The 23344-nt window shown below is 43.8% G+C and overlaps 1 protein-coding gene across 2 annotated transcripts in view; it reads left to right on the plus strand.

Annotated features, from left to right (window-relative positions):
* Positions 1–18210, plus strand: part of LOC141060814 (lysozyme C-1-like) — a 120519-nt gene extending 102309 nt beyond the window's left edge. For both annotated transcript variants that reach the window (XM_073557192.1, XM_073557191.1), the window contains 3 exons: positions 1232–1387; positions 8984–9062; positions 18055–18210. In XM_073557192.1, the coding sequence (XP_073413293.1) occupies positions 1232–1387; positions 8984–9062; positions 18055–18115 (296 nt within the window). In that variant the 3' untranslated portion in view covers positions 18116–18210. The remainder of the gene's footprint in view (positions 1–1231; positions 1388–8983; positions 9063–18054) is intronic.
* Positions 18211–23344: the final 5134 nt, after the last annotated feature.

A 23344-nucleotide genomic window follows, 5' to 3' on the forward strand; every position in this document is an offset into this window, starting at 1 on the left:
TCCGACCTGTTTCAAAAAAATGCATGCGCACGTTAGCGCACAGAATGCGCAAAAAAACAGCATTACAGTCTATGGGAATGCACGCATGCGCTAGGATATGCGCATGCATGCGTTTAAAATCGCATGCATTTTTTGAGTTAACATGGTGACAAACTGGTTAAATCGCATGCACAAAAAAACAGCAAATGCATGCAAAACGCATGATGCATTTTTTGCATGCGTTTGGTATGCGCATGAGGCGCAGCGCAAAAAAACGCTAGTGTGAAACTAGTTAGCACAGTTATGTGTCAATCAACAAATTAAAGAGCACGGATAAATCAGCTGCTGCAGATCCACGGGTAAGCGAAAAGAAGTACTGATAATATGTGGTTCCACTGCGTGGCTGAAGAAGATCTAAAGTAAAATTCCACAAGACACAATGAAACCTGATGAGGTTTTATTATCAATGAGTTTCCAAGTCATCCGACTTCTTCATCAGGTTCTAACCACACTGAACTCTGGAAATATCCTGATGACAAAGTCAGATGACTGTGAAAAACATTGGATGTTGATCCTAATGGGACAGGTGGGGTGACACACCATTTATTACAAAAAGCGGCACAGATCAAATAGGGAGCAAGCTTTATCTTTTACTTCTTTTTTTCACCTCCTTGAGCTATTAATAATGGCTTGTCCAAAAGTGGACAACCCATAAGCTCACCACCAGCAGAGGGATGCACACATGCCTGAACTGTTTCTAGCTGGGTTAGTCTGGGTTCACATTGCGTTTGTGGGCAGCGTTTAACACATCCATTACATAACGGCATTAACGCTATGTAACGGATGCGTTTGCGCACCCATAGACTGCAATAGACGAGCGCATCACCAACATATGACATAATCGGCATGTGTTCGTGATGTACCGTCATTCTGTGACGGACCCTCGGAAGCTGTGCTAGACGTGATCACAATATGACAGCAGTGTTAATGCAGTCCGTCAGTGCTATGCGTTGAATGGACTGCATTAACGCAATGTGAACCTAGCCTTAACCCAACTATTTACATATGCAAATTAAGGACTTGCCAGAACAACGTGTGATTGGATGATCCTCCTGAGTTTAAAATCCAAGAAAATCCTTGCTCATCATATCTGTTTTGCTGTCTATGCTCAAATAAAATGTGCAACCCACAAAATTATTAGAGATTGGATGACGGTATGAGTATGCTGAAATATTATTGTATTCCTTCACAGGGACATGCCTTGCCTTCTATGAGAGTAACTATAACACAGCTGCTGTAAACAACAACGGTCCAAGCCGTGACTATGGAATATTTCAGATCAACAGCAAATGGTGCAATGATGGAAGAACTGCAGGAGCAGTAAATGCTTGTAACATCAGTTGCCAAAGTAAGTATAGTCATGGTGGCTCAGACTTGCAGTGCTGGGATCCTATGTTCAAATCCCACCTAGGAAAACATTTTCAAACAGTTTATATGTTATCCTCATGTTTGTGTGGGTTTTCTCCCATATTGCAGATATATACAGGGTGGGCAATTTATATGGATACACCTGAATAAAATGGGAATGGTTGGTGATATCAACTTCCTGTTTGTAGCACATTAGTATATGGGAGGGGGGAAACTTTTCAAGATGGGTGGTGACCATGGCGGCCATTTTGAAGTTGACCATTTTGGATCCAACTTAATTTTTTCCAATGGGAAGAGGGTCATGTGCCACATCAAATCTATCGAGAATTTCACAAGAAAAACAATGGTGTGCTTTGTTTTAACATAACTTTATTCTTTCATGAGTTATTTACAAGTTTATGACCACTTTTAAAATTTGTTCAAAGTGCTGCCCATTGTGCTGGATTGTCAATGCAACCCTCTTTTCCCACTCTTGACACACTGATAGCAACACCGCAGAAGAAATGCTAGTCTAAGGGAAGTTATGTTAAAACCAAGCACACCATTAATTTTTTTGTGAAATTCTCAATAAGTTTGATGTGGCACATGACTTTCTTCCTATTGGAAAAAATAAAGTTGGATCCAAAATGGCCAACTTCAAAATGGCCACCATGGTCACTTCCCATCTTGAAAAGTTTCACCCCTCCCATATACTAATGTGCCACAAACAGGAAGCTGATATCACCAACCATTCCCATTTTATTTAGGTGTATCCATATAAATGGCCCTCCCTGTACTTATTTTATGCATACCAATCTTCTTCAGTGCTGTGTTTTCACATATGTAGTTTCTTCAGTATTTTGGTTTTTTTTCCTCCATATCCATATCGCTATGCATGAAGCTGTGATGTCCTCTCACTATTAGGGATGAGCGAGTATATTCACAAGTATTTGGTACTCGGCGAGTAATGAGGTACTAGGAGTATTTTTTTTTTTTTTCCTCCCTATCCATATAGCTATGCATGAAGCTGTGATATCCTCTCACTATTAGGGATGAGCGAGTATATTCACAAGTATTTGGTACTCGGTGAGTAATGAGGTACTAGGAACATAGCGAGTATTTCACTACTCGCCTCACAATATTCGGATCTCCCGCCTAACATGTTAGCCCATCACAGTAATGCCGCAGCCATCTTGCTTGTGACATTACTAAGATTGGCTGGCCACGCAGCGTCATAAATCAGTCACAGCCAATGACTCATAGGCTCTATATAAGCCCTGCAGCTGCCATTTTCTGCACATTGCATCCAGAACACAGCTAGTGCTAGCATAGGGAAAGTGTGAACAGCTGCTAGGCAGAGTTGCGCTTTTGTAAATCATCCATAAATCATGTCAAAAACACAAAAGCTCTTGTGAGAGCTACCTGGAGTATTTTAGTAGTAGGTGACTGTAGTGCAGGGAGACAGGCAGGAGCGTTAAAATACATACGTAGTACCTCAATATCTCATCTCTTCTGAGAGCTGAAAGTACTGTATAAGGTCGGGGAGTAGTGACAGTTTTCCCATCTATTTTTGGGGTCACATTTACCCCTGCAGGCCTATTTTTTTGCCCTTGCGGTGCTGTTAGCACACCGAATAGCACACACAGTACTGCACAACTGAGACGCAGCCAGCACTGCTGGATTCTGTGGTGACTGTCGAGCTAAATCTTCGGCTTTAATCTCTGGCCAATTTATTTGCTCTTGCGGTGCTGTTTGTAAAACACAAAGCAGTACTAGGCTGTAGTGCTACATTCCACAAAGCACGAACTGCTCCTTGTTCCCCAATATCTGCATATAAACATCTGCATATATGTCACATAAACCCCCAATTCCCAAAAAACCTGTTGTGAAGGGATGGAGACAAGGATATGGACGTGAGCATGGGGCTTTCATTGGTGCCCAACATGGCACTGAGTCTGGGAGACAGAAGAAGGTTGATGCATTTATGCTCCTGGTGAAAACTCCAGGTCTGGAAGTGGAATGTAAATGTGTATGAAAACCAGAAAAGCAAGAGCAGATACTGTCTTGGATGGCAGATAAGGGCTCAACGAAATTTTCTAGCAGCACCCAATCTTCCATGACCACACAGTCTACTGTGGATACACAGAACGCTGGGTCAACCAATCCTCAACCTGTTCCTACTTCCTCCCCCTCAGCAGTCACAGGAAACATTTGACCCCAAGCTTGGCCACTCCAATGATCTGTTTGGTATATATGATCCTTTAGTTGCCTCTGGCCTCTCAACATGCAACATTGAAGAGGAACGTCAGGCGGTATCATCTGTTCATGGTCAAATATTTGAAAACCCATGGCCAGAAGAAAGCCACTTTCAGCCACGTGATATATCGGCTCATGAGGTGGAGGCAGATGATGATGAGACACTGTTGCCATCTGGCCAGCCGACAATATCAACATGGAAGGAGGATGACATGGACGACAAGGTGGTCGATGATGAGTCCACTGATCTGACCTGTTGGTACGCATAGCCAGCACAGCAGCACAAAGGAAGAAGGTTAATATGTAGCACCAACAAAGGCACCAAGGGCTACTGGTTTGAGCAGTGTGCGAAGTGTGCCAAGACTGTTGCCAAGAGCAATCCCTCTGTGCCCCAAGTCAAGTCAAGGGGGCGTTCATCCTCTGTCTGGAAATTTTTTTCGGATAGTCCTTCTGAACCAAACATTGTCATATGTAGGATCTGCCATACGAAGCTGAGCAGAGGCCAGGGAAAAGGCAACCAGAGCACCACCAGTATGCGGAAACACATGGCAGTCAAGCACCCTAGTCGGTGGGTGGAACAACAGGGTACCATATAAGTGTCTGACCACTGCCATGTCGCCTGTGATCCGTCCTTCCCAATCTGCTGGACAGGAAGCAGGTTCCCATACCTGCTCACAAGCTGAGGTTGCAGAGACACAGGACACAACAATCCCATTCACTTGTTTGTCCCAGCCAAGCATCCAGTTGTCTGTGCCCCAGATCTATGAAAGGAAGCGTAAATACCAACCCACGCACCCACAAGCACAAATACTGAATGTGCACATTGCCAAGTCGCTAGCCGTGGAGATGTTGCCGTTTAGGCTTGTGGGGATACAGTCTTTCTGTGATCTCTTGGCTGTGGCTGCCCCACGATACTCTGTTCCCAGCCGGCACTATTTTTCCAATTGAGCTGTCCCCGCATTACACCAGCACGTCTTAAACAATCTCAAGTGTGCTCTCACCAACGCCTTAACCGGGAAGCTCCACCCAACTACAGACACGTGGACACGTAGTTGTGGACAGGGATGAAACATTTATGTCACGGCACACTGGCTGAACCTGGTTGAGGGTGGGAAAAAGTTGCAAACTGGAACATCACATATCCTACCCACGCCACAAATAGCAGGCCCAACCTCAATCATAGTTTCCCCCTCATCATATACATCCTGTCTCCCCTCTTCCTCCTCCTCCTCCTCCACCTCATCCTATGCTAAATTACCCTCCACATCGCTCCAAAGTTGGAAGCTGTGCAGCAGCGCATTGGCAAAGCGGCAAAACGCTCTGCTGAAGCTGATCTGCTTAGGTAAAACACCACACACTGCAGTAGAGCTGTGGCAAAGAATAAAACAACAGACCGATCAGTGGCTCTCCCCACTGCAACTCGAACCCGGTCTGGTTGTCTGCGATAATAGGCATAACCTGGTGGCGGCTTTAAAGCTCCGGAAGCTGGTACAGGTGCCATGCATGGCTCACGTGCTGAACCTAGTGTTTCAGAAATTTATCAAAACACAGCCTGACTTGCCGTACCGACTTGAGAAGATGTGTCGTATTTGCACCTATTTCCGCCATTCCTCTACCACTGTTACCCATCTTGCAGCGCTTCAAAAGCAATTTCATTTGCTAAATCACCGACTCATTTGTGGTCTGCCCTCACGGTGGAACTCAACAGATCATATGTAGGCAAAGATTAGTGAGCAGCAGAGGGCACTTGCTGAATACCAGCTTAAACATGCCCGTCAGACGGCGACTCAGCCAAGACTCATAACAACTGCCGAGTGGGTGTGGATTGCTGACATTTGTGAGGTGCTTGATAACTTTAAGTACTGCACCAACCTTGTGAGTGGTGATCAGGCTATTATCAGCATAACCAACCCTATGCTATGTACGTTGAAATACTCGCTGCATAATCTAAACATGGAATCTTTGAGTGCCCATCAGATGTGTTTGGAGCAAGATTTCACACTGGGTGATCCAACTCAGCCCAGCCAATATCATGAGGCAAGATTGGGTGATGAAGATGAGGAGGAAGACAAGGAGGGAGAGGACTTCTTTTTCTGTGGTACCGAGGGGACCCCTGATGCTACAGAGGGGACTCCCAACCCCAGCTTCATATCTGTCCAGCATGGATGGGCTGGAGAGGAGGAGGTGGAGGAGGAGTGTCATTGTGAGGAGAGGGTGGGTATTGTTCCTCCTTCTGGGGCCACAGAACATTGCCTCTTTGCAGCTTGGCACACATGGCACAGTTCATGTCTGTCTGTCCCAAGACCCTCGTGTGATCCACATTTTCAACAGCAACCTATACTGGTTGGCCACCTTTCTCAAGCTACGGAACAAGGACAGGAAGGAACAATACCCCGAAACAGCTGTCTGTGGATGGATACCATGTTTTGGCATAGGTGGTTTCCTTAATTGGAGACTGCCCTTCCCGTGGTTGTTCCTTCCCGGTGAAAGACTTGGCTAGTCACTGCCTGCGTTGAGAAACATGTGATGGTGTCTCCGCGGCTTATTTATTTGCATGTTTTACATATTTCCCTTAAGGGATGGGAGCAGTGCTCTAGAATCACTGCGTTGAGAAACACGTGATGGTGTCTCCGCAGTGTCGGATGTTGATCTCCATGAGGTCATTCATCCTCTTCTTTTCATCTTCAATAAACTGGCTCATCAGCAAGGGCTAGCTGGACCGGTAACAATGTCAAGGAGGCAGAAGTTGAACAACATGATCAATGAGTATCTAAGTGACCATACCTGCGTCCTTCCTGATGCTTCTGTTCCATTTAATTACTGGGTGTCCAAGCTGCACAGTTGGCCAGACCTCTCCTTATATGCTTTGAAGGCGCTGGCCTGCCCTGCTGCTAGTGTGATGTCAGAGCATGTTTTCAGTGCCGCTAGGGCAATCATCACAGACACATGCACAGAGCTGACTACAGAGAATGCAGACAGGCTGACTCTGATAAAATTTAACAAGGACTGGATTTTGCCACAGTATTTAAGCCCTCCAGATGAAAGCATCCCAACCTAAAGTCACCCAAAACGTTATTTTATGCTACTAGTGATCACGTCCAACCCTTCCCATACAAAACCCTTTCCTTCTTCTTACATGTGTATCCTACTCCTGCTTCTGCTACATGTACCTCATGGTCAACAAGCTAGAAACAATGTTCCATTCATTAATACTTCCCATCGTAGGCACTTGTGGCGAGACCTCCTTCCTGTGTCAACCATGATACAGCCCTTTGAAAGCACTATGTCTATACCTGCACATTGGGCACTGGAACTACTGTGCTAGTAGACCTAGCTTCATAATTGTCTGGCCCTTGAGGCTTCCTTCCTGCATCAACCATGATACAGTCCCTTGGGCTGACTTTTTGGAGACACTATGCCTGCACATTGTGCAGTGGCAGTGGAGCAAGAAGGACAGTAGTCCAACCTTTATAATTGTGAAGCCCTTGTGATGAAGATGGGTGGCTTCTGTCACGCTCACGCCTTGGCTGAATGGCGTGAGTCGGGGGGTTTGTGACCCCACTGTGCCACAAACCAGACTACCCTGGAAGGGGCGTGACTACAACAGCTACCTTGGTCTTCACTGGAGCCTCTGATGGTGAGGTCAGGATTGTGCGGCAGATAGCTGTCGGGTGCCACTCCAGGGTGGCGTCTGGCAATGGCTGCTGGTCCCACTCGGGGACAAGTCACCTTGACACAAGCTATAGACAGGCAGGCAGGTAGACACGACAGGCCCGGCTGAGACACTGGGCAATCAGGCGTGGCTTGGAGACACAGAGCAAGCGGGCACGGCTTGGAGACACAGGGCAGGCAGGCACGGCTTGAGACACAGGACAGCCGGGCACGGCTTGAGACACAGGACAGACTAGTGTGGTATGAGAAGGGACAGGTAGGGACCTGTTCACACAGCAGGTGCAGGTGTAGGCAGGAGGGAGTGGTGTATGTTGGAACAGGATTCGGACCTGTTCACACAGGAGATGCAGGAATGGTTATAGGCAGGAGTGCGGAGTAGTTGGAGCCGCAGGAGTGCAGAGTAGGCGGAGCCGCAGGAGTGCGGAGTAGAGCTGAACCACAAGGTCTGTGGAGAAACTGCAGCATGAAGTTCTGCAGTAGCAGAGAAGACAGAGCGGCAAGGGTGCAGATGCACAGACAGAGCAGCAAGGGTGCAGATGCACAGACAGGGAGGACACAAGGAAAGACACAGCAAGGAAGGAAGCCACAGACAAGGAGAAAGGGAGACTAAGGTAGGACAGAGTACAGACAAGGTACTGGGACCAAGACTCAAGGGCCAGGATATTCAGCCTCCTGGCAGGCAGACAAGGTACAAAGTAAGACAAGAAGTATTCCTCCAGAGAAGGAGGAAATACACAGGACAGGGCCTGGCATCCTCAGCAGCAAGATTAACTGAGATTAGACATTGCACAGGCCATGTTTCAGTGGGTGTGGCGGAACCAAAGAGTCAAGGGCTCTAGGTGATTGGTTAGGGAAAGATTAGACAGGTGCACACTGACTGCATAAGAACCAGAGCGTTCTGGCGCCGCCCCCTTATACACACAGTCAGGAAACATGGAGAGCAGAAGCACGGAGCACAGGACTGGCAACAAACAGATTTCACAGCATGGCTTGAAGCAGAAAGTAAGTTGGTGTGCGGGGGATGGGAGGCCATGCAGTGATGCCAGCAGGGTTTTTACAGCTTCTTCCTACGTTAACCAACACACAGCTTTCTACCGCCTGCTTTTAAACAATCATGCACCCATTTCAGCCTTTTCCTCAGGCCCCCAGACCGCTTTGTAGTGTCCAGTAGAAAATTACTCGCATTTCCCATTGACTTGCATTGGACTCGCTACTCGTTACGAATACCCGATTATTAGGACCTACTTGTTACGAGTATAGCGAGACGGAATATTTGACTACTCGCTCATCCCTATTCACTATCTAAATTCATGCTAAAAGTACTGCTGCATTGCCTGATTTTGCTTTTATACATGCTACAATAGTTTCTCCTGATTGGCCTTGATTTACCATGTAGTGTGATAGCTGCAAGGCATTATAGGGAACCTTTCTGGCCTTGCCCAAGATTCTGTGATCTTTCTCTGGCCATTTTAGGTGATTTTTGCTAAAGAATCATAAATTGTTCACATTCACTGGGAAAGTCCCAGTCCTAAAAATTTGACATAAATTCAATTTGCATCATATCAATTCACTCACCTCTAATGCTTAATAAACATTTTACCCTGATAACCCAATTTCAGCATAATTAAATTAAAAGTTTTCATGGTAATTTACATATATCTATTTTTAGGTCTGTTGAATGATAACATTTATGATGACATCGAGTGTGCTAAACGAGTTGTCAGAGACCCCAATGGCATCTCAGCTTGGTAAGAAATTCTTATATATTCTAAGAGATTTTCTATGTAAAGTTAAAGGGTTTCTCTGTGTCTTTAGAGGAGACCTGAATCTCTATCAAACAATTCAATGAAATGAGTGTAGCAAGATAACTAAAAATCAAATAAAAAATATTTATGCTTCATTGTGAATTGTTCAACTTTTGGCGGCAGAATTGCTGTTTTTCACACTCATTTTGGTGGCAGAATTGCTGTTTTTCACACTCATTTTGGTGGCAGAATTGCTGCTTTTCACACTCATTTTGGAGGCAGAATTGCTGTTTTTCACACTCATTTTGGAGGCAGAATTGCTGTTTCTCACACTCATTTTGGTGGCAGAATTCCTGTTTTTCACACTCACTTTGGAGGCAGAATTGCTGTTTTTCACACTCATTTTGGAGGCATTATTACTGTTTCTCACACTCATTTTGGAGGCAGAATTGCTGTTTTACACACTCATTTTGGAGGCAGAATTGCTGTTTTTCACACTCATTTTGGAGGCAGGTTTGCTGTTTCTCACACTCATTTTGGAGGCAGTATTGCTGTTTCTCACACTCATTTTGGAGGCAGTATTACTGTTTTACACACTCATTTTGGAGGCAAAATTGCTGTTTTTCCACACTCATATTGGAGGCAGAATTGCTGTTTCTCACACTCATTTTGGAGGCAGAATTGCTGTTTCTCACACTCATTTTGGAGGCAGTATTACTGTTTCACACACTCATTTTGGAGGCAGAATTGCTGTTTTTCACACTCATTTTGGAGGCAGAATTGCTGTTTTTCACACTCTACCCATAAAAATTACATCCCAATGAAAAATTGAAAAACAAAATCCTGACATAAATTAAGTTGTCAAAAGGACTCTAGATCTCACTTCCTAATAACTTGAGTGTCAGAGGGCTTAGCCACTTGCTTCTTTGCAGTGAGACAGCGCATGCATGAATGCACCATACTCAAGGCACTGTGCGCCCACCCGTCAGTGGAGGAGCAGCTCTACTCTAACTGTGCTGCTAGGATGTGTAATAGAAAAAGCAGAGCAAGAGCAGGGGTATCAGCGACTTAACCATCCAGGGATTTCTCATTTAAACCGTGAATATTTTTGTCCATATTTGTTATAATTGACGCCTCCTATCTATAAACATAATGTAAATATAACCGGGCCTTTATCTGTACTGTCTAATAAGAGAAACTGTTTATGCTGCCGGCAGCAACCAATCAGAAGTCAACTTTAATTTCAGAAACAGCTCTGGAAAAATGAAAGCTGCACTGTGATTGATTGCTATGGAAACAAAGACAGGTTTTGGAGAAAGGACAGGACATATAGTAGGAAAATACCTAATATACTCCAGGTTAGGGCAGAGGAGATGGGGAAGAATTACCGTATTTTTCAAGATAATATGACGCACCTTACCATAAGATGCAATCCATGATTAGACAGCATAAAATAGGAAAACATTTTTAATACTAATTAAAACTTCCCTTTTGGTGTAAATTGGAGAGGTCATTCTATTTCATTTTAATACACTAAGGTAGAATAGGGAGGCAATAGATCAATTGCTAGTGCTTCTCTTCAGCATGTGCGTCACACATACACAGCTCAGCTACATGAATAATTTATCAACACATAGACACAAAGCTCTGCCACATTCAAATTTATATGCACAATTCAATTATAGATACACATAGCTCTACTTCATGCACATTTATAGATACAGAGCTCTGCTGCAGGCATATACCATACCAGCAACCCCAACACGCGTTTCATGTAGGCTTCCTTGGGGGGTTGTGACATACTGTATTGTGTGTCAGGCCTATATAGTACCACTAAAGGTGTATAGTAGTCCAGCATGATTTGCGGAGCATGCGTTGGTGTCACAAGCGCCAGAACTTACATCACTTCCTGACTGCCCATGTGATGCAGCGGCTCACTGGGAAATCCCCTTTGACCGCATCACACAACAGGCGGCGTCGGCGATGCCCTGAAGCACACTGCATCACAGGCATGCACACAAGTCAGACCACATAGTAGTCATGGGCACAGAGAAGGGGAACAATGCAGGATATATAGAACTGCATGTAATACGTTGTATAATATAGAGACGAATCACTTAATAATGATCCATATGATCATAAAACTAAAGTGATATATGTAATACAAGTGATAAGAGTGTGCAGCATAACAACAACACATATTGAGTCCAGTTCCAATGATAGGAATGGAAAAGGAGAATAATAAAATGAAAAACATACATAAGTGAAATTATTATGTGTAATAAGCAAATATCAGTAGCACATATAATACTACTGCCAATAAAGTGACAAGTGCAAAAATGTGTATAAAAAAATCTAATATTGCAAAGATCACATCAATATAGAATAAAACAAGTTGGTATAGAGCTATAACTCTAGATGGATATAGAGTATACTAGATGGAGGCCCGATGCTATCGCATGGGGAGGGCAGTAATGTCAAGATGGGGGCAGGCTTTGCAGTATTGAGAATCTCTCCCCCTATGTTCTCACCCACCTATCCACTCTCTCTTTCCCCATGTGTTGACTTCTCCGGTCTGTGCTCTCTTCTTTCACCTGTCTATAATACATCTCCTGGGCAGGGGAGGAAGCAAAAGACAATACCGACATTACAGCAGGAGATCGCAGAGCATACATTTTGTGAGTTAAAATATTTTTTCAAAACAGTCAGTGAAATATTTTACCTCACAAAATGAATCCTCTGTGATCCCATGCTGTAATGTCGGTATTGTCTTTTGCTTCCTCCCCTGCCCAGGAGATGTGGTATTCTCCGTACACATTCATAGTCTGAACTTTCGTTAGCGGGAAAACCCCTTTAATGTGACCGGCTTCCTCTGCCTGTAGACTCGTCGCTCATCTGCCACCGGGATCAGCTGAATGATTCACTGCACCTGCGCATAATTCACGCAGGCGCAGTAAATCAGACCACCGCCTTCTTTGTGCAGACAGATAGTGGCCGTCACATTAAAACTGCGCATGTGTGAGTATCGTGCGTATGGAGTATAGAGTGTGTGTGGTGCGGTGCGACGGTGTTCCGCTGGTGGTACCACGTAATAGGTTGGTACCAGCAGTTTCCATATTGAGACACCCATCACTTGGGTGTCCTAATATGGCGATCGGTGAACTTCCTCCGCTTGGAATTCTGGGATATGGTGACATCTGGACAGAACAGGAAATGAAAACATTACAAGGCAATTACCGTATATACTTGCGTATAAGCCGAGATTTTCAGCCCATTTTCTTGGGCCTGAAAGTCCCTCTCTCAGCTTATATGCGAGACATATACCAGGGGTCGACCGGGGAGGGGGAGCGGGGGGTGTCGGAGATCATACTCACCTCTCCTGGCATGTTTCTGCAGCCCCCCGTGCTTGTTCCATGTTCGGCACGCTGTTCTTCCTGCCTTCAGCGGTCACGTGGTGCCGCTCATTAAAATCATGAATATGCGCATATACATGATTTTAACAAGCGGTACGACTTGACCGCTGAAGGCAGGAAGAACAGCACGCCGAACATGGAACAAGCACAGGGGGCTGCAGAAACATGCCAGGAGAGGTGAGTATGACGGGGGGAGCTATATTCAACTGTCCCCCGTTCCACCGCTGTGCGTCGCTCTGCTGTATTGCATCCTCTGGCAGTGACCTTCAGGTCATAGGGCGCCATGACGTAGTTAGCAGGCGCCCTCTGCCTGAAGATTCACTGCAGAGCAGCGGCAGCATCGACGAGGTGAGTATATATTTTTTTTTAATTGAGGCAGAGTCAGCGGCAGCAGCATAATAAGGGGCCACTCATCACTGTGCAGCATTATAAGGGGCCACTCACTGTGCAGCATTACCTGGGGCCACTCATCACTGTGCAGCATTATAAGGGGCCGCTCACTGTGCAGCATTATAAGGGCCGCTCATCACTGTGCAGCATTATCTGGGGCCACTCATCACTGTGCAGCATTATAAGGGCCCACTCATCACTGTGCAGCATTATAAGGGGCCACTCATCACTGTGCAGCATTATCTGGGGCCACTCATCACTGTGCAGCATTATTCATATCTATTTTTATTTTTGAAATTTACCAGTAGCTTCGGCATTTTCCACCCTAGGCTTATACGCGAGTCAATAAGTTTTTCCAGTTTTTTGTGACAAAATTAGGGGGTCGACTTATATACAGGTCGGCTTATACACGAGTATAAACGGTAATTAAATAGATATGATTATAACTATGTACACTATCGTTCAAAAGTTTGGGGTCACGCAGACAATTTTGCGTTTTCCATGAAAACTCATACGTTTATTAATCAAATGAGTTGCTACATGAATTTAAAATCTAGTCCAGACATTGACAAGGTTCGAAAAAAAGATTTTTATAAGAAATAATAATTTTATCCTTCAAACTTTGCTTTTGTCAAAGAATGCTCCCTTTACAGCAATTCCAGTATTGCAGACCTTTGGCATTCTAGCAGTTAATTTACTGAGGTAATCAGGAGAAATTTCACATCATGCTTCCAGAAGCCCCTCCCACAAGTTGGTTTGGCTTGATGGGCACTTTTTGCGTACCATACAGTCAAGCTGCTCCCACAACAGCTCAATGGGGTTGAGATCTGTTGACTGGGCTGGCCACTCCATTACAGATAGAATACCAGCTGCCTGCTTCTTCCCTAAATAGTACTTGCATAATTTGGAGGTGTGCTTTGGGTCGTTGTCCTGTTGTAGGATGAAATTGGCTCCAATCAAGCGCTGTCCACAGGGTATGGCATGGCGTTGCAAAATGGAGTGATAGCCTTCCTTATTCAAAATCCCTTTTACCTTGTACAAATCTCCCACTTTAGCAGCACCAAAACAACCCCAGACCATCACATTACCTCCACCATGCTTGACAGATGGCGTCAGGCACTCTTCCAGCATCTTTTCAGTTGTTCTGCGTCTCACAAATGTTCTTCTGTGTTATCCAAACACCTCACACTTGGATTTGTCTGTCCATAACACTTTTTTTCCAATCTTCCTCTGTCCAATGTCTGTGTTCTTTTGCCCATAATAATCTTTTCCTTTTATTAGCCAGTCTCAGATATGGCTTTTTCTTTGCCACACTGCCCTGAAGGCCAGCATCCCGGAGTCAGCTCTTTACTGTAGAAGTTGACACTAGCATTTTGCATGTACTATTTAATGAAGCTGCTGTCATGGTCCAGTCCGGAGTTTATTTTCTGCTGTCTTCACTCCGCACTGGTCATGCGGGAGTTAATCTCCTCAGCCTCATTCTGGAGCTAGCTGGGCTATTTCAGTCTCACAGCCTGCTGACCAGTGTTAGTGATAGCTCAAGTATACAGTTTAGAGCCTCTGACCCTTGTACCTTGGTGATCCTCCTGCCTTTGACTGATATTCACGTGTATGACCCGGACTGATTTCTGACCCCGTCTCTTGGTATTCGTCTCTGCTGTTACGTTCCCTCTCTGGCATCTGACTCCCCGGCTTGTACCCCGACCACGTATTTCGTCTCACGTTTTGGACTCTGTGCTCTTGTTCTGGCTTTCTTACTCTCGGCTTGGTACTTTGACTACGTGTATTGCTGCTCCTTCTGGTATGTCTGCTCCTGCTAGTTTCTGACTTGGTTCGTCTGACAACTCTCTCTCGTTACCTGTGGCACCTGTGCTGTTGCTCAGGGTTGCTGCTCTTAGTGTATAACCTCTCTTCCCTCACCAGCTCCCCCTGGTGGAGGTTTCACTACAGCTGCCAGTTGAGGACCTGTGAGGCGTCGATTTTTCAAACTACAGACTCTAATGTACTTGTCTTGTGTTGCTCAGTTGTGCAGCTGAGCCTCCCACTGCTATTTCTACTCTGGTTACAGCCTGTTTGTGATCTCCTCTGAAGGGAGTAGTACACAACGTTGCAGGAAATCTTCAGTTTCTTGCCAATTTCTCGCATGGAATAGCCTTCATTTTTAAGAAAAAGGATAGGCTGTCGAAGTTTCACATGAAAGTTCTTTTTTTCTGGCCATTTTGAGAGTTTAATGGAACCAACAAATGTAATGCTCCAGATTCTCAAATAGCTCAAAGGAAGGTCAGGCTTATAGCTTCTCTAATCAGCCAAACTGTTTTCAGCTGTGCTAGCATACTTACACAAGGGTTTTCAAGGGTATTCTAACCATTCATTAGCCTTCTTACAGTTAGCAAACACAAAGTACCATAAGAACACTGGAGTAATGGTTGTTGGAAATGGGCCTCTACACCTATGAAGATATTGCATTACAAACCAGACGTTTGGAGCTATAACAGTCATTTACCACATTAACAATATATAGAGTGTATTTCTGAATCATTTAATTTTAGCTTCATTGGAAAAAACTGTGCTTTTCTTTCAAAAATAAGGAAATTTCTAAGTGACCCTAAACTTTTGAACGGTAGTGTATATACCACACAGTGATAGATAAAACCAGACAGAAAAAACATAATGTACACTTGTATCAGAGACTACATTAAAAGAAGAGCCCAGCAGGTCACAAGCCCAGAATTCTTTTCCAAAAATCTTAAGGAATCCATCAGCATGGAAGGATCCTATTTGTCTGTGGTCATTCATGTTTGGAAAAGAAATCAACATCGTCAGTGGTAAAGCATCATCAGTAGATTATTAAAAAGATATAATAATAAAGACACACAAATTAAAAATCAAACCCAGGAAACCAAAATTATAGAAAAGAATGAAGCTCAAATGTTCATTCAAACCATCTGGTCCCATTGTGCCTAATACAGCAATTCACCTTTTTGGGCTAATAGACATTTACGGTCTCCTCCCCTTATGCCAAAATGTATCCTATCAATACCCCAAACTTTTAAGTCATTAGGGTTACAATTGTGAGATACCTTAAAATGCCTTGAAATTGTCTTTGAAGCGCTCACATTATCTACATCACCGGTGGCCATAATAACCCTCACATGTTCAAGTCTTCTGAAGCATAGTTCCCGGGATGTGAGGCCAACATAAATAGCCATGCATTTACTGAGGTCTCCTTCCTGTATATGTCCATGTGAATAGACCCATCAGCTTGCACCTTCAGCCTGACATCTAGAAATTAGATGTCTTGGTGAAGGTAAGTATATGTGAGCCTAATGTTGGAGTCGTTGAGGTTTAACATAGGCATATAGGTCTGTAAGTCACTGGCAGAGCCCTGTCAAATGAAAAGAAAGTGGGAAATATAATGAAACCATCCAAGGATCTGATCTGGGAAGCGACATGTGCATCATTGGGGAAGATAGTCCTCACTCAAAATCCCAGAAACAGATTAGCATAAGATGGTGCATATGCTGCCCCAATTACTAATCCATGTCTTATCCAAATTACTCGACTCAAGAAAAAAAGTGAACTGCCTCCAAACTATCTTCATGATGAATACAGGTATAGAGTGACTTAATGTCCATTGTGATGTTTGGGCTTTTTGTCTCTTTGAGCTGTGCCATCATCTTTAGTTTGTTGCTAAATCTTCCCCCTTTAAGCCAATCATCCCATTAACCACTTCACTACATGCGCCTTACATGTACTGCCCATGTCGTGTCTCTCCCTTTGATGTGGGCTCTGGTGCCGAGCCCACATCTTTCCCGGCTGATTTGAACAGCTGACATGTGCCCCTAACAGCTGTGGGTGGAATTGCGATCCACCTTTGGCTGTTAACCTGTTAAATGCTGCTGTCAATCTCTGACAGCGCCATTTAATGTGAGCATGCCAAAAGCGCATCACAAATCCCGCCCATTGGCTGCCATGTCACATGACTGTGGGTCACCGATGGGTTGGCATGACAACTCTGGGTCTGCAGCAGACCCCTAAGGTTGTCATTGCCGGATTGCCATGAGCGCTGAAGCCCTGATCTATGTAGCCCAAGATATGGGATGATCGCAGCTTCTAGTCACCCATGGAGAAACCCATGAACTGCAATGCTTGAACATAAGGAAATAAGACATAGTGAATCAGAAAAACGATACTACATTTCTAATCAGAGGTATTTGCTAATATTATTATTATTACACCTATTACCTAGTGAGATAGGATTTTAGAGATGTGAATACCCTTTAGTAGCTGCTGAATCAAAATAAAGGATTGCACACAGACAGCAAACGGATGACATGTGAGAAAAAATTTTCAATTTCATGGGTGAGAATGGGACTGATTATTTATACACAAGTGTGAAAGAATCCTTATAGACATACACACAGCTCTGCTACATACACATTTATATACATGCACACTTCTTTGCTACATGCACGTTTATAAACATAAGCACACATAGTACCATATTATGTAGTTCCTTCCAAGCATGTGATTCATCATATGACCTGAAAGGTCCTGGAACTAGTGAAAGGTCCATCAGCTGCTCCGGATATGCAGCCTTTGTGCAGAATCCAGTAGAATCCTCTCTTACGCTGCCCTGACCAGATAGATCAGTATGGAGCTGGAGGAGAGAGAACAGCGCTCTCAGTGCTCAGGGTGGTTGAGGCGTCGGTGATCTCTTCTCTCACGGGAAGCTGTCTCCTGACTATGAGACACAATATTTAGCAGGATTTTTTGTTTCTAGTAATAGCCCTAGTAATAGCCCAAAACATACTATACATTTATTGATATATTGTATACTGTGCACAGAACCATGGTCTTGTCAGCTCTAACCAAGGGACCATTAGCAGGCCATAGAGCACCTACAAATATTATCTATGCATAAAAGAGAGCAGGAGGCAGGGGCTTGGGGAAATGTAGTATCACATTACATTAAAATTCACAATTATGGAGATGTGGAATCAGAAAATTATGTAAAATATAGTCTACTGATGAGTATGTAGCTACATGCATCACACTTACATATCTGATCCCTTATAAAGGGATTTTTAAAAATTGCTAGATTGGTGCTTTAAATCAAATAGGATGTATTTCTTTTGTCAGTAGAAAGGTCATATAGGTGTTTGTTAACATTTAATTCTTCTTACTCACAGGGTTGCTTGGAAGAATCACTGCAAAGATAAGAATCTGAGCCGGTTTTCAGCAGGATGCTAAATAGTTCATCATATTTCATTACCCATCATTACCATGACTTGTCTGTGCTTGGGTATTACACAATAAATACTGAATGGCAAAAAATTTGTAAAGGATCCTATTTATCTGTCGTCATTAGTGATGAGCAAACACAGAAATGCTCGGGTGCTCGTTGCTTGGGTCGAGCATATTGGAATGCTCGGGTGCTCGTTGCTTGGGTCGAGCATATTGGAATGCTTGGGTGCTCGACCCGAGCAACGAGGCCAATGTAAGTCTATGGGAAACTCGAGCATTTTTCCGGCGCCCCCCCGGTCTTTAGAGGGTCTAGAAATTGTGGAAATCGATGGGATCAGTGCTCAATTGACATGGGAACAGCATGGGGAAGACCCCTGGAAGCATTTCTGACTTCAAGGTCACTGCAGTGAACAATGTTGTCAGAGTCTTACGCCACTTTTACAGACTCACAATAAAACATACAAAATCAAAACCAAAATGCATTTTCCTGGGAAATATGTTAAGGAACATCCATTCTAGGGTAATGACTTGTATATAAAGCAAAATAAATAACCAAAAACAAAAATGATCCTCCACACCTTGGGTTATGTTCACACATAGCGTTTTTGATGCATTTTTGAACTTTAGCATTGCTTTCAACCAAGACAAATCTATTCACTGGGAAATGTCATTTTAACATTGTACAACCTTATCTGGCCATGTGGCACATCATCAGACACATCCTGTTTCATTTATAAAGGAGGGACTCTGAATGTCACAAAGCCTATTTTTATATGGATATCAGGCAATCTTTACTATTCATCCATCAGCCGGCTATGCTTTGTTGTTCGCATTATTAAACAGTGGGTCTCCTACACTGTTATTGCCTATGCAGTGAGTGGCAGGGCTACCAAAAATTAGGACGCACCCCAATGCCCCTTTGAAGAGACGTACAGGAGGGCCTCCTGAAAGCAATGTTCCCATCATTAGAAAGTTGGTACTCCCATACTGTTTGCCTATGCAGTGAATGCAACATTTGCCCCAAATTTGGACGCACCCCAATAACACTTTGAGGAGATGTACAGGAGGGCCTCCTGAAAGCAATGTTCCCATTATTAAGAAATTGCTACTCCCATACTGTTTGCCTGTGCAGTGAATGCAACACCTGCCCCAAATTTGGACGCACCCCAATAACCCTTTGAAGAGACGTACAGGAGAGCCTCCTGAAAACAATGTTCCCATTATTTGGAAGTGGTTCTCCCATACTGCTTGCCTATGCAGTGAATGGAAGGCCTGGCCAAAATTTAGATGCACCCCAATAACCCTTTGACGAAAGGTACAGGAGGGGCAACTGAAATCAATATTCCCATTATTAGGAAGCTGGTACTCCCATACTGTTTGCCTATGCAGTGAAAGCATGAATTAGTGTATGGATGAAATTTAACTTTTAATTAATTATATTAAAAACTGACAATTACACAAAGAAACCCAAGAGCAAACTAGGGGACCCTAAACCACATACAAAAACGTGAAGTACAATGTTAAAAACATATACTCCCAGGTGATTAAACCTGCTGTAATGAGTGTAAAGCCTCTTGAAAGGACAGTACTTGATGCTGATCGGCAACAAGGTGCAATGCTTTACACACTTGACAATCTGTGACAATCCACCAATATCAATTCACTGTCCTACAATATTATTTCGATTCTATAACCAGGATCCAAAATCACAGAGTATTCCAGTTGGTGTAATACAATGTAGATCATGAAGACTGCCATTAGTCAGCAATATATGAGATAATAATAAATAAATTATGGTGCTAGCAGCACACATTAAAAATCACCCTTTAGAGGCCATGAAGTAAACAATAGAAATACAATGACAGCAATGACAAAAGCAACAGTCATGAAAATCCTCATCACACATATCATCACAGAATAGGAATCATGCTTCCCCATCTAACGATGAGCATTCACTGTGGACATTATGATGCAAAACGTTCTTAATAGCTTAATTCAACACATGTAAATGAATTCTCAAAATACAGCCAGCATTGTTAGATCTCACCCGGCACAAGAGGAATCTCGTGTAGTACATCGTCACAGAGAGCCTCCAGCCTCAGCTGTCATACTGATACCTAATCACTAACCTCAGGGGGTTAATCAGTTTACAGGCGGCGCGCTGCTAACACAGCCGTTCCGACTGTAAACTACTGTAGAATGAATGGAAGCAGAGCCAGACTCAGTGATGAGCGGTGAAGTCACCGCTAGTTAATGAGCTGCTTCCATTCATTCTACAGTAATTTACAGTCAGAGCGGCTGTGTTAGCAGCGCTCCGCCTTTAAAATGATTAACCCCCCCCGAGATGGATTACGCCGTGGGACGTGACTGAGCACCGGACAGGTAATGTATGTTTGGTTTATTATTTTAACCTTTTTTACAGGAGAACAAGGACGTCGCTATGGAATTAGGAGTGTAATAAAGAATTAAACAATGTGTGTAGTGTATTATTTCATTAACATACTTTGTTCTAATTGTGTATGTGTTTTTAACCCTTTAATTACTGAAGGATTAGTAATGGATAGGTGTCTGATTGATACCTCTCCATTACTAACCCGGGCTTAACGTCACCTTCCAATAGAAAGGTGGCACTAACCCCATATTACCCCACTTGCCACCGCTACAGGGCAAGTGGGAAGAACGGGGCAAAGCACCAGAATAGGTGCATCTAACAGATGCGCCTTTTCTGGGTAGCTGGGGGCTGCGTTTTTAGGCTGGGAGGACCAAGATCAATGGCCCCTCACCAGCCTGAGAATATCAGCCCTCAGCTGTCAGCTTTAGTCAGGTTGGTTGTCAAAAATAGGCGGGACCCCACGCCTTTTTTTAAAATTATTTACTTAATTAATTTAAAAAACAGCGTGGGGACCCTTCTATTATTGATAGCCAACCTTGCTGAAGCCACTAGCTGTAAGTTTCATTTGGTTAGTTCATAAAATGAGGGGGACCCCACGGCAGGTTTTCATTCTTTCTTCTCTCCTGCTCGCTGTTGCCGGCAGAGCAGGAGAGAAGAATGACAGAAACGTTCAGCACCAGCCACAGGGTAACAGCGCTTACTGTAGTGCTTCGTTCCGGCAGCCGTCTGTGTGGTCCTGATGCGGCACACATGCAGCACATGGTTGCCACACGTGGGCCACACAGAGTTACCACGTGTCCACACGGACATGGATAGCTCCGGTACCGTATTCTCCTGTACCGGAATTATCTGGACGTGTGAGACTGGCGTTAATCTGAGAAATTAAGTAATCAAATTTCCTCTTCAAAGGGAAAGAGATCTTGAACTCTAGTGCCACATATTTTAAATTGCAATCCTAAAATTCCACATCAATTCTCTATTGAGTCTTGCACAAATACTCAGAATAAAAACCAAACCAGAAAATACATTTGCAAAAAGGAGGAACGCATCAGCACTCTGTAGAGACCAATATATATGAAAACACAAAATCTATCATAATTGCTGAGTAAACTGTAATAAAAAGTAAAAAAAAATAAAATTACCTAAAAAAGTGAAAGTTCTTAGTGCATAAATTGGCCAATTCATGTGAGCTCATCAACCGCGACAAGGCGACACTTCTCTGATGGGTCTTATCATTTAAAACATGCCTCTCTTGATTGTGTTTGCATATATATTGGTCTCTACAGAGTGCTGCTGCGTTCCTCCTTTTTGAAAGTTATGTACTCTTTGCAGCAGGGACCTGTTCACACTATATGGAGGAGCTGGCCAGATTTTCTTGTTCTATGCAGAAAACAAATTTGCAGAAAGGTGTTTTGTTGTGTTGCGCAATCTCACTGCAAAGCATGAAATCTGAAATACCTGTAGGAGAGGTTTCTGGCTGGGGTCTAAGGTGTTGTGACATAATGCATTGCACTGTTTAAATGTGATTTTAGCTGTTTGATAATTTGCATGCAATAATTGGGGGACAGATAGAGTTACTAATTGGGACTAGCCTAGAACTTGTGGGGCTATGTGGGAAAACATAACAGGATTTAATGATAGTATGTCAGATAGAGCCCAGCATTCATCATAGAAAGACCTAAGGACTGACATGTAATAGTGTGTTGTGTGCAAAGAGGCAGGAAATCGGATAATAATCCTATGAACCAAACTTAACAAGACATTTGACAGATTGGAATCCTGGCCAAGGAAGCCACTTAAATGGAACTTAATCAAAGGGGAAGTAGAAGTCCTACTTAACCCCTTCCTGACATATGATGCACTATCCCGTCCATTTGTCCTGGGCCTTAATGCCCATGGACGGAATAGTACGTCATCTCGATCAGCTGCGTCCATGGGGGGAGCGCAGCTGATCGCCGCCAGGTGTCAGCTGATTATCACAGCTGACACCCGACACTATGTGCCAGGAGTGGTCACGAATTGCTCCTAGCACATTAACCCCCGGCACACAGCGATCAAGCATGATCGCAGTGTATCGGGGGCATAGGGAAGAATCACACAGGGAGGGGGCTCCCTGTGTGCTTCCCTGAGATCCTCGGAACAACGCGATGTGCTTGCGTTGTTCCGAGAGCCTCCTCCCTGCAGGCCCCCAGATCCAAGAAGGCCGCGGGGGCCTTCCGGGTCCTGCAGGGAGGTGGCTTCTCGGTGCCTGCTTAGAGCAGGCGCTGAGAAGCCTCCTGCACTGCCTGTCAGATCGCAGATCTGACACAGTGCACTGAAAAGTGTAAGATCAGCGATCATCATCTGACACTATATAGTGTGGGACAGTGTAATAAAGTAAAAAAAAGTGTAAAAATAATTTTTTAAAAATTCCTAAATGAAGGAAAAAAATATATTCCCCATTAAATTATTTTTTTTGTAAGTAAAAAAACAATAAAAGTACACATATTTAGTATTGCCGCATCCGTAATGACCCGCCCCTTAAAACTGTCCCACTAGTTAACCCCTTTAGTGAACCACTTAAAAAAAAAACAAGGCAAAATCCTTTATCATTATACTGTCAAACAAAAAGTGCAATAACACGCGATCAAAAAGACATATATAAATAAATATGGTACCACTGAAAACGTCATCTTGTCCCGCAAAAAAAGGAGCTGCCACACAGCGTCATCAGCTAAAAATAAAAAAGTTATAGCTCGCAGAATAAAGCAATGCAAAAATAATTATTTTTTATATAATATTGTTTTTGTTGAATAAAAGCGCGAAAAACATAAAAAAACGACATAAATGAGGTATCGCTGTAA

This window comes from Dendrobates tinctorius, unplaced genomic scaffold (genome assembly GCF_039654945.1).
Source record: "Dendrobates tinctorius isolate UK_male_01 unplaced genomic scaffold, ASM3965494v1 ptg000245l, whole genome shotgun sequence".
Lineage (NCBI taxonomy): Eukaryota > Metazoa > Chordata > Amphibia > Anura > Dendrobatidae > Dendrobates > Dendrobates tinctorius.